The 14001-nt window shown below is 49.6% G+C and overlaps 1 protein-coding gene across 1 annotated transcript in view; it reads right to left on the minus strand.

Moving 5' to 3' along the window:
- Positions 1-14001, minus strand: part of LRRK2 (leucine rich repeat kinase 2) — a 157749-nt gene that overhangs the window by 127916 nt on the left and 15832 nt on the right. The window contains 4 exon segments of the mRNA XM_056107813.1: positions 2368-2499; positions 6413-6547; positions 8449-8583; positions 10083-10171. Coding sequence (XP_055963788.1) covers positions 2368-2499; positions 6413-6547; positions 8449-8583; positions 10083-10171 — 491 coding nt within the window.

A 14001-nucleotide genomic window follows, 5' to 3' on the forward strand; every position in this document is an offset into this window, starting at 1 on the left:
CATCCCTGCACCCCATGTCCACCCCCACACATAACCAGGGCTTGACCTGGTGGTGTGTGAGCACTGCCAAATGGGTCCTGGCAGTCCCCCAACCCCCAGGTTCAACACTATGAAGCTCAACAAGGATCATCTGGATGAGCGACTGTGCTCACACCCCTCATCCTGATCAGGCTCCATCGCTGCTTTCCCGGCAGTGCACGTAGACCTCCGGGCCATGCAGGGTGAGGAGATGAATGACATACGTCAGGAATGGAAGAAAGGACCAGGTTGTCATTATTTACAAATAAATAACTGCTCCAAAGAAAGCCGAAGAGCACTTATGACTACTGGGATTATTTTTAAAAATTAGAAAGGCAGTTGAAGTAATAGACAATCATCTGCAGTTCTCTATGTGTGTGTGATATCCTAACAGAATCCTACATAGAATACATACACAGTGTCATACTGCTAGAAGTGGATGGAATGTGGAATAGAAACGTGTCCCCTTAAAAGAAGTTCGGGGGACTGGAGCAATAGCATAGCGGGGAGGGCATTTGCCTTGCACGCAGCTGACCCGGGTTCCATTCCCAGCATCCCACATGGTCCCCTGAGCACCGCCAAGAATAATTCCTGAGTGCATGAGCCAGGAGTAACCCCTGTGCATCGCTGGGTGTGACCCAAAAGCAAAAAAAAGAAAAAGTTAAGTTACTGCTTCAATGACAAAGAATTCCAGGTGCCAGAGAGGTAGTACACAGGTTAAGGTGCTTGCCTTGCACACAGCTGACTTGGGCTTAATCCCCAGCACTGCACTGGGTTCCCTGAGCACTCCCAGGAGTGGTTTCTGAGAGTAGAGTCAAGAGTAAGCCCTGAGCACTGCTGGGTGTGTCCCAAAAGCCAAAACAAGCAAACAAAATTTACAGATTACTATAGTTTTTTTTTCCTGTCATCCCATTATTCATCGATTTGCTCGAGTGGGCACCAGTAACGTCTTCATTGTGAGACTTGTTACTATTTTTGGCATATCAAATATGCCATTGGGAGCTTGCTAGACTCTGCCATGAGGGTGGGAGTAATTCCTGAGTGCAGAACCAGGATTAACCCCTGTGCAACGCCGGGTGTGACCCCAAAAAAGCAAAAAAAACAAAACCCACAAGTTAAGGTCAGATATGTTCAATCCACATAACCATCAGAGCATTATTATGACTACTGTGAATCAATGCTGAAGACAGACTAAAGAAAAGTGGATAAAAGACAAACTGTGGCAAGGGAACACGCACTGAATGCAGAGAACGCCTGCGAAGGCATTTGCCATCATTCACTTTTCCACTTCCGAAGTGACAGCACAGCGGGTAGGGCGTTCGCCTTACACGCGGCCAACATGGCCGACCCGAGTTCGATTCCTCCGCCCCTCTCGGAGAGCCCGGCAAGCTACCGAGAGTATTGGATATGCCAGACACAGTAACAACAAAGTCTCCAACGGAGACGTTACTGGGCCCGCGCGAGCAAATCGATGGTCAACGGGAGGGCCTTTGCCTTTACCTTTACCTTTACATTTCCACAGCAGCATTCGTGGCAGCACCCAGAGCTGGAGGGAAGCCAGATGGGGGGCCTGGGGTAACTCGGCTGCAGACACCAGCCTGGTCGCACCAGGGCACGGTGCAGCCCTCAGCACCAGCCAACGTGCCCCAGTGCGACCCCAAGGCTTGCTGGTGGGGGCTCCAGCAGCGCAGTGTTCCATCTCCAGCACACCACGGCCAAGTGTATGTGGACACCGCGACTAAGCTGCTGTGGTAGCAAGCCAGAGCTGAGTGTGTGCGACCCACTGGTATCCAAAGACATCAAGGAGGAAGGAAAGGAAAGAGGTGATTTTTCCAAATGTACAGAGGACAATATTCAGCATGATTCTTTTATGATTAAGCAAAACTGAGCAAACATAAACGTTTCCTTAGGGCGACAGGCCAATGTAGTCAACCAAGTTTCCTTAGGGCAACAGGCCGATGTAGTACAGGTGAATTTAGAAATAAAGGGGCTTGTAAATAGCACATTTTGGGGGGATGTGAGTCTTCACAGCAAGCAGAGGCAGGAGAAGGCCGCCACAGCCCGTCTTTCTTTACAAATAAGGAACTGTGGGGAGCACCCACAGCTTGGGAGCGCCCACGGCTGCATTCCCATGGGCCGGCCCCCTGCACGATCAGAACAAGGCGGGCCCCTCACTTAGAGCCTCATGTGCTGCTCCGAGTGATGGGAACCCACAGCCCCGTGGGAGTGGCCGGGCGTCACACACTGGCCCGAGGCTCTGTCAGGGCTCAGCCGCAGCCTGCACTGTCCCCGGTTCCCAGAGGACGAGACATGTCCACCCCACACATGCACCACAACAGAGTCACTCACCCAAGGTCAGCCTGTGCAGCAGGCAGCAGCTCACGGCCTGGATGTCCTCGGCGCGGGGAAAGGCCTTCATGGCGTCCACCACGATGTTGTAGCACCGCACGTTCCCGCTCATGAGTACCTCCACATTGCTGCCTGGATTGAAAAGGGCGTCGTCACCCAGCCACCCCGCCTCCCACCCGGGACCAAGACCGCCCTCTCAGGATGGGCACACCATCCTGACCACTACGTCTCCCCGTCCAAACTGCGTTCTGCCACAGCTGTGAAAACGGATTCACAGCTGACAAAGGGGGACTCGGGCCAGATCTCTAGCATGAGGAAAAGTCACTTAATCCTGTTTCCTAATTCCACCCCGCCCCGAATGGGGGGAACCGAGAGTGCTCACTGTGTGCCTGACAGTAAAGGCACACTTTACTGTGTGCCTTGCTGAGTGCCTTGCCTTCTGCCTTACCGTGTGCCTGGTGCTGTCTTGGCCTTAGGCTTTCACATGCATCAGTCCGGGGGGTGTTTCCTAACAGGCTCTACCCCCCTGTCCCTTTCCCTTAGCAGAAGGAAACAGCCTCACCAAAGACAGCGGCAGAGTCCAGTCCACACCAGCTTCCTGCCTCTCCCGGGAGGGTGCCAGGAGAACGGGGAGGGGAGGCAGAGGGGGGCCGGGAATGCCAGACCCGAGGCCAGCAGGGCCTTGGGAGGAGACAGGAGAGGGAAACCCCTGACACGGTGCGTCTTAAGAACAGTCTGCAACATTGTTCTCTCTGTTTCAGCACAGCCAAGCTATATTTTCCCAAGAATTGCATTTTAAATAAGTTATATTCAAAAACATTATGTAGAAAATCATATAACAATGAAAGGAAATGACCCTTTAAGTAATGACCCGCTCTTACTTGCACTAACAGATACAATCTGTCCTCAGACAAAAAGGCAAACACTTTCTATTACAATCACCATGAAAAGAGTTGTTTTCCAAATTTTTCACTTCTACTATTTTCTACCTCCAAAGCATCACGTTTTTTCAGTGCAGTTATGTTGTATGTGGACAACAGTTTCCAAAACATTTCGTCCAGAGAAAAGAACAGAGTCCAGGAAGTGCATGCACATCTCTATCCTGTTCACCCGGCCCAGTCTTCCACAGGTAAGAGAACGACGGACTCTCGGCTACCACAGAACAAGCACAGGCCTTCCCAGGGCCCTACCCGCAGCCTCCTGGGTCTGAAACCAGGTGTGCACATTCCACACAGCTTCCACCCCTGGCACAGAGACCACAGACGGGCACTGGCCTGTACTTATGCGTGATTCTACACCGGTCATTATTCTACACTCTTCACCCTGGTCCACACAACTTCACTGTGCGAAAGGAAAGCTATCCCAGGGGACCCACGTCCTGTCCTCTGTGAGCCTCCAACAAGCCCAGCACAACACCGTGTGCACTTCACAAGCCCGTTAATAGTCTTTAATCACACACACATTCGTTTCTCCCTATTCCATTTTGTGATAAAAGTGGATCTCACTGATCACAATAAGAATGACAGTGAAGCCCAGGCCCTTCTGGTTTTCAGGCCTTACGATATGGGGAAAACTCAGTGTCCTCACTGGCCCTTCTCAAGCCAAATCCCCCACTCACACACTTGATAAGACATAGACAGACATGAGCTGGGCATGAACACTCACATGCGTGTCTGTCCATATACATGCCACCACTCACACTGATGCCCAGGCACAGCAGCTGCGGGTACATGCCCATGTGCGTCTACATACATGTGTGCATGCATACATGAGGGCATGCGTGTCGGACAACATTGGTTGTCCTTTCTCCCTTGCTACAGAGGACTTAGGGTTTTCGGGTGATACCCACCACGGAGCTTCTGAAACACCACCGTTCCTCTGTGTTTGTTGGAATGCAGCTCCAAACATTTCAGGACGACATTGGCATGTCCTGTTTCCCTTGCCACAGGGAACGCAGGTTTATTACCGTGCTCCTGAGGCACTTCCACTCCACTGTGTTTATCTGTAAACTCCTCTCCATGCTTCCTACCCCAACCAGTCTATCACCTTTTTCCCTAATCAGACTCTGTTAGCTTGTAAGGTCAGATTCCTCAGAAATCTGTGGTTTTATATGTATGAGTGAAATATTACCTTTCTCCTCGCATTACATCTTTTGAATAGTTTACTTTAAAGCAATGTCCTTTTTGTATAGACACAGGAAGAAAGTTATTACTATGCTTTTGTAACTTGGGATTTCATTGGCTTCGAATATTATTCACTCCCGGGCATCTGCTTTCTCAACTTAAGCCTCAGTTGCCCTTAATTTCTAGTACCCCAAAAGCAGGGTCCCGGAGAGGGACTGAATGGACCCAGGGCAAGCTGTGAGCTACTCTGGCATCGAAATGGACCAAGCCAAAGCGCCACGATACTCAACTATAAGTTGAGAACTTGGTCATGGACAAATGCTGTCATGATCCAAAAAGTAACGATGAGATTAGGACCCTGCTAGGGATAGGGAAGAGTAATCTGGCCTGAGCACTGTGGTCCAAGATCGAGATGACCCCAGGAGAGCGATTCTATAAGCTTAATGTATCTCTTACTGTATCCATACAAAATGACAAATATTATGAATGTTTATATGTTTGTTGGACTAAGGAGAGGAGAAACACACCCATATTTGCCTTTAGGCCAGTTGTCTGTCCTGGAAGTAGCTTCCCCTGAGGGAAGGACCTTACATCCCCTGATTGTATGATGATACCTATGCGTAATTATTACCCCAACTCCTCATGCTGGGGGGTTAACTAGACTGTAAGAGTGTGCTGGGGGATCCAGATTCCAGAGCCAGAAGGAAAATGAAGGGGGATTGAGGAGGATAATAAAGTAGCATGGGGGTGGAGAGGGGAAGAAGCAGGAGAATTAGAGGAGAATGGAAAGTGGAATGGTTGTGGCTGGTTCTGGAGGTCTCCACACACATGAAGGTACCGGCAGAGGAACAAAGGCATGCGGGTCCCGGGGCTGAGATCTCCAAACCTGCTTGGATCAGGGCTGAGCATCCTCCACCCAGATCCTCCATCTTCCAGTAGGCAGGGGTCACACCCACCAACTGACCCCCAGTGCTGTGTAATCCCATCAACGGCCAAGACCCAAAGACTATAAAACCCAGCTCCTGGAAGCCGGCACGACATCCTATTATCTCATTCTTACTTTGGACAACCTGGCTGGCTACCGAATGTAACCTGCCCACACGGCAGAGTCTGGCAAACTCCCCGTGGTGTACACAATATGCCAAATACCAGTAACAATGATGGGTCTCATTCTCCTAACCCTGAAAGAGCCTTGAATATGGCACTTTCTAAAATCTCAGGGCTAGGGCGAGGGAGACGTTACTGGTGTCTGCTCGAGGCAATCGACGAACAACAGGTGATCGTGATCGTGATCGGAAAGTGGAATAAACTGCAACTGACACCAACCAACTTGGCCCTCATTCCTTCCTTCGCCTGCCCATCGCCATCAATCTCCCCAGGGTGGGGGAAACGGCCTGAGACCACCAAACGCGGGCGGCAGGGAGAGATAGAATGCTGCTGTCTTTCTGAGTTTACACACATGTGTACATGTGTGCTCATACATGTATAGGCACATGCACCAGCGCACACAGCTGAACTCCGTGACTGCACGTGGTCTCCCTCCCGTGTCTGTGCACAGTCATGCCCCACTACACGCTCTCCGCTGCCCCCTACTCGGCCTCCCCACACTTGTGTCCCACATCATTCAACACCCCACTTGCTCTCGCAGCTCCGCTTGTCTGACTCTCCGCACCAAGCATCACAACCCAAGCACTGATCTGCACCTCACCTGGCACGACAGGCTCTCAGAAGGCAGAAAGCAGGCTTAGATTTCTAACTACTATTTCTCAGCACCACGCTCAGGGGCAACTGCAACTAATGAATTAAGAAATGCCTGGTTTTAGCATTCACAAGATTCCAAGTAATAAAAACATTTTAAGCACTTTGAGGAGGACATTTTACAGTCTTTCAAAGAAAAGCAATCACGTTTGTTGGTCACTTACCAGGCACTGCTAGAGAGTGTAAACAATGCAGTACATGAAACACAATTTCTTCTTCATCCTTGAACGTGTTCAATGCATTTAGCAATATCACATAATCTTTATTCTCCACAAATTCAACGAGTTGTTCCTCTGAAACTAAAAGCAATAGAAGAAAAAATACTTAAAAACTAATGAGATCACATAAAAGCTTTATTACTTCAAAGTGTAACTCATGACAGTTTATGAGACACAGTACTATAACAGGTATAAGTGATAGTCCAACAACAGCCCCACAGTTTCCAGTGAGAAAAACTGCCGTGAGATTCAAATAATTCTATCTGACCTACGTTTCTTACAGGACATTTTAAAATGACAATGCTTTAGGGAACAAAAGCTCTCAGAAAACAAACTTCTTTACATTTCTTTGGGAGGGCCTAGGGAAAACAGACCCATGGTGAATAAGAAAGCAGGAGAGGGGAAGGTCACTGCTGAGAACAACTCAGCTGAATATACCAGCTCAAGAAAAAGAAATTTTTAGAAAAGAACAGGCATACTGGTGACCTGGGTGAGTGGTATAGCCATTTATCAAAGCACAGCCTTAACAACATGAGATCTAAGCTACGCACAACCACAGGAACTTCGGAATGTGCCTGTCAAGTTGAGGAGTGGGGGCAGAGCAGGTTGTGGGTGAAAAGGGAATATGGAGACTGGTGGAGGGAAGTGGGAAATACTGGTGGGAAAGTTGGCGTTGAAATATCATATGCCTAGAGCTCAACTATGGATAACTTACAAGTCACAGTTCTTTGATAAAAAGGAAAGGGGGGACAGAGCGATAGCACAGCGGGTAGGGCGTTTGCCTTGCATGCAGCCGACCCGGGTTCGATCCCTGGCATCCCATATGGCCCCCAAGCACCTCCAGGAGTAATTTCTGAATGCAAAGCCAGGAGTAACCCCTGAGCATTGCTGGGTGTGACCCAAAAAGCAGAAAAAAAAGGAAAGGGGGGATAAGAGAAGGAAACAAGAACAGGTGTGAAAACTATCCAAATAATTAATTTTTCTTTTATGTATCGTGTCAAGTCTCACGATGGAGACGTTACTGGGCCCGCTTGAGCAAATCAATGAACAACGGGAGGACTGTGACCGTATGTATTGTGCATTTTTGTTAACAATCCATGATTAAAGAGTTCCCCCTCTTTAAAAAAAAGCAATTAAATCTAAATATTCTAATGGTCTTCATTTTATCAGAGGTCAAAATTATCATCATGAACCTTCATACATCAGCAAGTTCTATGTGGAGTCATTTCCATGTGGGCGGGAATCTCTGAAGTATAGAAAACTGACTTCTAGCTGGGTATGTTCTGCTGCAGGACCACACCTCCCGGGGTGAGGCCCTGGTCTAGATGCCCAGAACCAAACAAAAGTTGCTGAATTTGGCTTAGTTCACCTGAGCAGGGCCTGACAAAACCAACAGAAAAAGCAGCATGCCCATTTCATGGTTGGCAATACTTTCAGGTTTTTATTTTGTACCCCAAGTCCATGTGACGGATATGAAATTGATTGTGTTCTTCTAATAAGGGGAGATACCAGAGATCCTTCTCATTTTATGGAGCAGTTTTTCAGGATTCCTTTAAAAATGTTGGAAAGTCACCTGACAAATGTACAATGCCTGAGGAACTTGATAACTCATACTCTTGGCACTGAGAGCCTTTGTGATGAACCAGCCTCTTCATTCCCTGGACCAGGTGGGCCCCAGGGCTGGTGAGAGGAAGAAGCATTTTCCTCCCATGCCTGTTCCACAGGGAGGGAGGGGAAGGGAAGAGGATGGGAGGGAGGGAGGGAGGGAGGGAGGGAGACAGACAGACAGACATTCTGCATTCAAAGAGCAAGATCTAAAACAAATGTGCTTCCGCCCTTCTCACCCCAGAAAACAACTCCGCTCCCGGCCTGCTTGTCCAGGGACTGGCCAGGCCCATACTGTGTGTCCCTTTGACTATAATGCACTCTGTGCTCTTCTTCTTATACAAACGTCAAAATTAAGAATTTGGCTGCTTAAATACCTCTCTCAAACAGCACATGTAGAGCTTTGCATCCAAGTTTCTGAACTTCATCATTGGCTGAAAACGTGCGCATGGCATCGAAGATCAGCAAGAAAACGTCACTTTCCTCGTCCAGTATCAGCAGCGTGATTTTTCCTGTTTGAAAAAGAGCAGCGTTCCTCAAGTAAGCAGCCGCTTTAACACTCAGCATGTCAGTGTTAGCGAGGACAGAGGCTGCTTTCCCTTGATGAACCCCTGAACTGACAGGGTATGTAGGACCGGCAGGTTTTGGGGGTCTTCCTACATGAGAAAAGTTTCAGGACACGCTACAGCAACCAGGACTCCAACCGAGACCTGCAGCCTGGACTCACTCCCAATCTCCTCACACACCTCTCTCACCTGTGGCAAGCGACCAGGGAACAAGGCACATGCTGGCGGGTCAGCCCAGCCCCCAGGGGTTTCCCTGCTGTCTGTGCCACTTCCCTCACCGCTTCTTTCTTAAAATGTTTTGTCTCTGCTCGCTCCAGCAGCCACATGTGGCTCAAACTCACACTAAAATTTACTCAAGAAAGTCAAAATTTTCCGAGAGGTGTGGTGAGGGCGAGAGCCTCCTGCACAGAGCAGACCCCTCCCAGCAGCACGACAGGCAGCCCACCACGAAAGCACTGTAAGAAAGAGCCCTAGGCAGCCAGCCTCCAGCAAACTTCAGGGACCCTCCAGAGAAGTTACCAACTGGTCTTTCTTTTCCAAACACGCCAGCGAAACAAAACCCAGTTCAGACACATACCCCACCCACTCCAGTTCACTGCCAGAAGGACACTGAACCCCCAGCCCTCCCCATAAAAGGGTCCCCAGGAAACAGGAAGTTCATCCACCCACCAGTTCATGTGTGAGCGTCAGCTAGTGGAGGGAGCCAGCCGGCTGCCCTCTGCCCGCCTGCGCCAGTCCAGTCCAGTGTGCCCAGCGTTGCACTTCTACAGGGCTCACGTGTGACATTTCACCAGCTCGGCCCTCCCGCCCTCCCCTCCCCCCCAGTTCTGGGCCCTTCACACCGGCCCTGACCAGCTTACCTCACAGATGGCTCGGGGGCAGCCTGGTCTCAGCAAAGAGAAGGTTGCTCCCCAAGGGGCTGTGCTCTCACCACTGCAGCCCGACCTGTCCATCACCAGGCACCCAAAGCTCCTCCCGAGAAAAGCAGAGCACCCAAGCAAGGGTGCTGTGGCAAAGCTTCAGAGCCCAAGCTAGAGGCCGCACAGGGCCCGTGGACGTGCACCAGAGGCGTGAGGCATACACCATTCCCACAGACCACAGTCCCGGGACCATGGCAGGGACCCACGTGGACAGTCCGACTACACCGAACGGAATGTGGGACCAGCTGGGGGGAGCCCAGGGAGAGGCAGTGCTGAGGGGGGACGTGAGGGCATTAAGGCCTAGACAGTGGGCTGGGCTCTGGGGGGGACTGCGAAGAAGAGAGAGCAGGAAATAAAGTAGAGGGACCTTGGGAACCGCCATGTTATGCTTAAAAGGTAAAGTAAAACACACTTAGGACATGCCAAAATTTGATCGAATGTGTCAATGATTTTTAAGGCTAGACATTAAAACAAACGTTTCCTATGAGAGTAGATGAAGGTGTGTTTTACTCTGAGTCACATCACCTGAGGCCAGGAGGAGTTCAAGGGCCTTCAGGCCCACCGTGGACAGGCTCACGCTGGCTTTGTGAACGGTCAGCATCTTAAGAATCAGTCTGCAGATAAAAACACAAACCAAAGCAGGACAACATCAGACCTGGACATTTTCTAGAACTTCACTCACCTATGTTTTTATTTAGCTCATTGTTTTTTCCCCACTACTGAGACTTATTTGTTTCTCCTTCCTAGAAGCCTCAGCCAGGCTATGAACACAGGGAAACATTAACAGTCTCAATAGGTAGGAAAGAAAGAAAAATTAGTTATTAATTTTTTATCTATTATAATTTTTTCAGTACCCAAGAAACCAGTTACAAGTCAAGAGCCCGGGGACTTTCATCATATGCTAATGAGTTCCATGTTTCACATGCAGACGTCGGGCAAAGATGCATGAAAACCACTGCCTAGATAGAGAAGGGAGCACCAAATAAAGGGTGTTTGGAGGATCCTCCCAGGAGGGGAAATGCATGTTGAAAGTAGACTATGGACTGAACATGATTGCCACTCAATGCCTCTTTTGCAGACCACAACACCCAAAAGGAGAGAGAGAACAAAGGGGAATGCCCTGCCACAGAGGCAGGGTGGGAGGGGGGGTGGGGGGAAATGGGCACTGGTGGAGGGATGGGCATTTGATCATTGTATGACCGAAACTCAAGCACAAAGATTTGTAAATCTACAACTGTACCTCATGGTGCTTCACTAATAAAAAAAAAAAAAAAAAAAGAAAACCACTGCCTAAAGAGTCGACTCACAGCAGTTTGAAACATGAGTCGACAAGGTTTCGAATCGACAAGAGCCTGCCACGCTGAGTGGCTGCTCCATCCCAGTCCGGCTGGCCTGGCCCTCAGAGCTCCGGGCTGGTTCCATGTTGGTGGCACCCAGCTCACAGGCAGTCAGGGCCCTCGCAGTCCCCACGAGGGGGAAACCGCCTCCCCCTGGGCCCTCCTTTCTTCAACATAACCCTGGGACCTTCCCTCGGTGCCCAGCTTGTTCCCCACAGGGGAAATTTCTTTTTTCTGGCTGTAAGCCTCAGGGAAAAGAGGTTTTAATTGTAGGGAAATGATGGTTTACCACGAATGTTCTCTCGAATGCTCTAATATGCTCCACTGAAGACACGGTCGGGGATCTTATTCACGACTATTTTCTTCTGGCCCAGAGTTGGGGTGCAGTAAGTGTGGGGTGAGTGACGAATGCATGAGGGAGGGACCTGCCTGTCATTTCATTTCTGGTCATAGCCTGTACTGGAAAATGACTAGGCAGTTTTCTAGGGGTCTCCAAGGTTCAAGATTGGCTAATCTTAGGGGATCTTGGTAACTCTTGACTAACCAGGAGATAAAATGATCGTTTCGTGCTGTGCTTATGAAACTCCTTACTAGGTGTGTGTGCTTAGATTAGAATTTCAGAGATCTTTTTGGAAATGAGAACACACTGACTGGGTACTCACCCCCTCAGCCTCTACGGATGCTGAGTCAGGTGAGGGACAGAAGGCCTTGTCGCTAGGGTACTTCTGCTTGTGTGTGTATGGTTATAAAGCAGGCTATTATCAGGAAAGAGCTTCCAGGGAAGGCTGTAACTCACCACATGTGCCAGGGCCTGCCAATATCATCTCAGACTCAACTGGCTGGTTGGCCTCCTCCCTGGTACCATGACCGGCTTCTCTACATGCCCCAGATGCTGTAGTTCAACAACTGCTTCAGAAGCTACAAACTCTTTTACAAATTCTCTCTGACCCTGTTTTTATTACTCAAGTCAGATCTCATTACATTGTTTACTGTGGGATAACACTTTTTTGTCCTTCCTGCATAGCCTCAGGTAGTTTAGGTTTATTGGGTTGCTCCCATCACAGTGCTCCCATGCCTCTGTGTTTATTTGTAACTTCTTTCTTTGTGCTCCCTTCACTTGTAAAACTTGTTTTTGTCTTCTCCTTCAGTCCTTTGCATAGTTTATTCAGAGCAATGTCCTTTTTGTATGGACACAAGACAGTAAATGCTATGCTTTTGTAATGTGGGAGTCATTTGACTCTAAGAGATATTTTCCTCCTGGGCATCTGTTCTCTCGACCTCAGCCTCAGTGGCCCTTACTTCCTAGCACCCCCAAAAGCAGGGTCCCAACGAGGGACTGGATGGAACCAGGGCAAGCAGTAAGCTATGCGCTACCCTGGCATCGAGATGGGCCTGGCCAAAGTGCCGTAATACTTAGCTGTAAGTTAAGAGCTTGGTTGTGGACAAATGCTGTCATGATCCAAAAAGTAATAACTAGATTCGGACCCTGCTAGGGCTAGGAAAGATTAATCTGGCCTGAGCGCTGTAGTCTGAGTCTGTGGCAAGATGTTCCCAGGAGAGCTGCCCTACAAGCCTCAATGTATCTCTTACTGTGCCCATACAAAAATAACTAGTATTAAGATGTTGACAGAGCTATTGGACTGAGGAAAGGAGAAAAACACCTTAAGAGATATTTTGCCCTGGGCAATCAGGAAGGGTTTTGGAATACCCCTAGGAGATGTTTCTGCCCTGGAGCCTAGCAGTCAGGAAGGGCTTTCTTATGTTGATTTGGCTACCTGATTGGGTGCAGTGTCTGCCCAAAGTGCTGGGGAGTTGGAGAGAAGAGAGAGCAGGGTGGCAAGATGGACCAGGAGAGACTAGCCAGAGGGACAGAGAGAGAAGGATGTAGAAGAATACAGGAGCAGGCATGTGGAGAGAGCGAGCCCTGGCTGTGAGATAGAGGGCAGAGAGAAGAGCAGCAGAGACAGGAAGAGACAGGAATGAGGGGTACTGGGAGACTAGAACAGGAGGCTCGGAGAGACTGGGGGCGGCGCGTGGGGAGAATGGAATAAACGGCATCTGATCAATCAAACGGCTTGTCCCTCGCTTTATCCACCATCTGCCCCATGGCCCGGGCTGCCCCGGCTGGGTGAGCAGCCCGTGCCCACTCCGAACACGGGCAGTGAGGGGGAGAGCCACCAGGGCTTCCCCCGGCCGCCCAGAGGTTTTATACAATGTACTCTAAATTTTTTTAATTTACCCAAGGAGTGATAGCACAGCGGGTAGGGTGTTTGCCTTGCACGCAGTCGACCTGGCCGACCCAGGTTCAATTCCTCCACCCCTCTCGGAGAGCCCGGCAAGCTACCACATGGCAAAGCCTGGCAAGCTCCCCGTGGCTTATTCGATATGCCAAACACAGTAACAATAAGTCTCACAATGGAGACGTTACTGGGTCCACCCAAGCAAATTGATAAACAATGGGAGGACAGTGACAGTGACCTCAAGGAGAGGCAGATACAGCAGCTGAGAGGCATTTTCAGGAAGGCGCACAAAGCTCAGGGAACCATTAATTCTATTTGATTGAAATCAACAAAGAATGGGTAGCAGGGAAACTTCTCATTGGTGGGAAAGGCGATGCTTTGTTTCAACAGATGATAGCCCCACTGAGAAACTTTGGGTCCCACTGCGTCTCTTTAGGAGTGGAATTCATCCACCTGACTTGGCGCTCAGACCACTGGAATCTCACAGCTCTCCAAATTCCAGCCCCAAGCCATTGCCAAACTGATTTCGGCCAGAAGTCACAAGGAGAGAAGAGGAGCCAGCATCAGAGGACCTACAACATGGCCTCTAGCTCCTTTAACATACCATGAGGTCACACTAAGTACATTCCTTATACCCCTCTTATACAGGTTGTGGATTGGACCACGGCGGGAACACCCCCCCCCCCCATATTTTTGAATTAACAATTCTTTACTGTTGCCCTTTCCTTGGAATTCTCAGGTGCCAGTTCCTGAGGAGGAAGGAATGACTTTTAACAGGACCGCCTTCTCAATTCCCGCTAGGGTGTCCGTTTGTCCGTTTGGAGTTCCGCTCCCCGCAGTCTCTTTCTCTACCCCCAGGCATGGAGA

Source organism: Sorex fumeus, unplaced genomic scaffold, assembly GCF_029834395.1.
Source record: "Sorex fumeus unplaced genomic scaffold, SorFum_2.1 ptg000177l, whole genome shotgun sequence".
NCBI classification, from domain to species: domain Eukaryota; kingdom Metazoa; phylum Chordata; class Mammalia; order Eulipotyphla; family Soricidae; genus Sorex; species Sorex fumeus.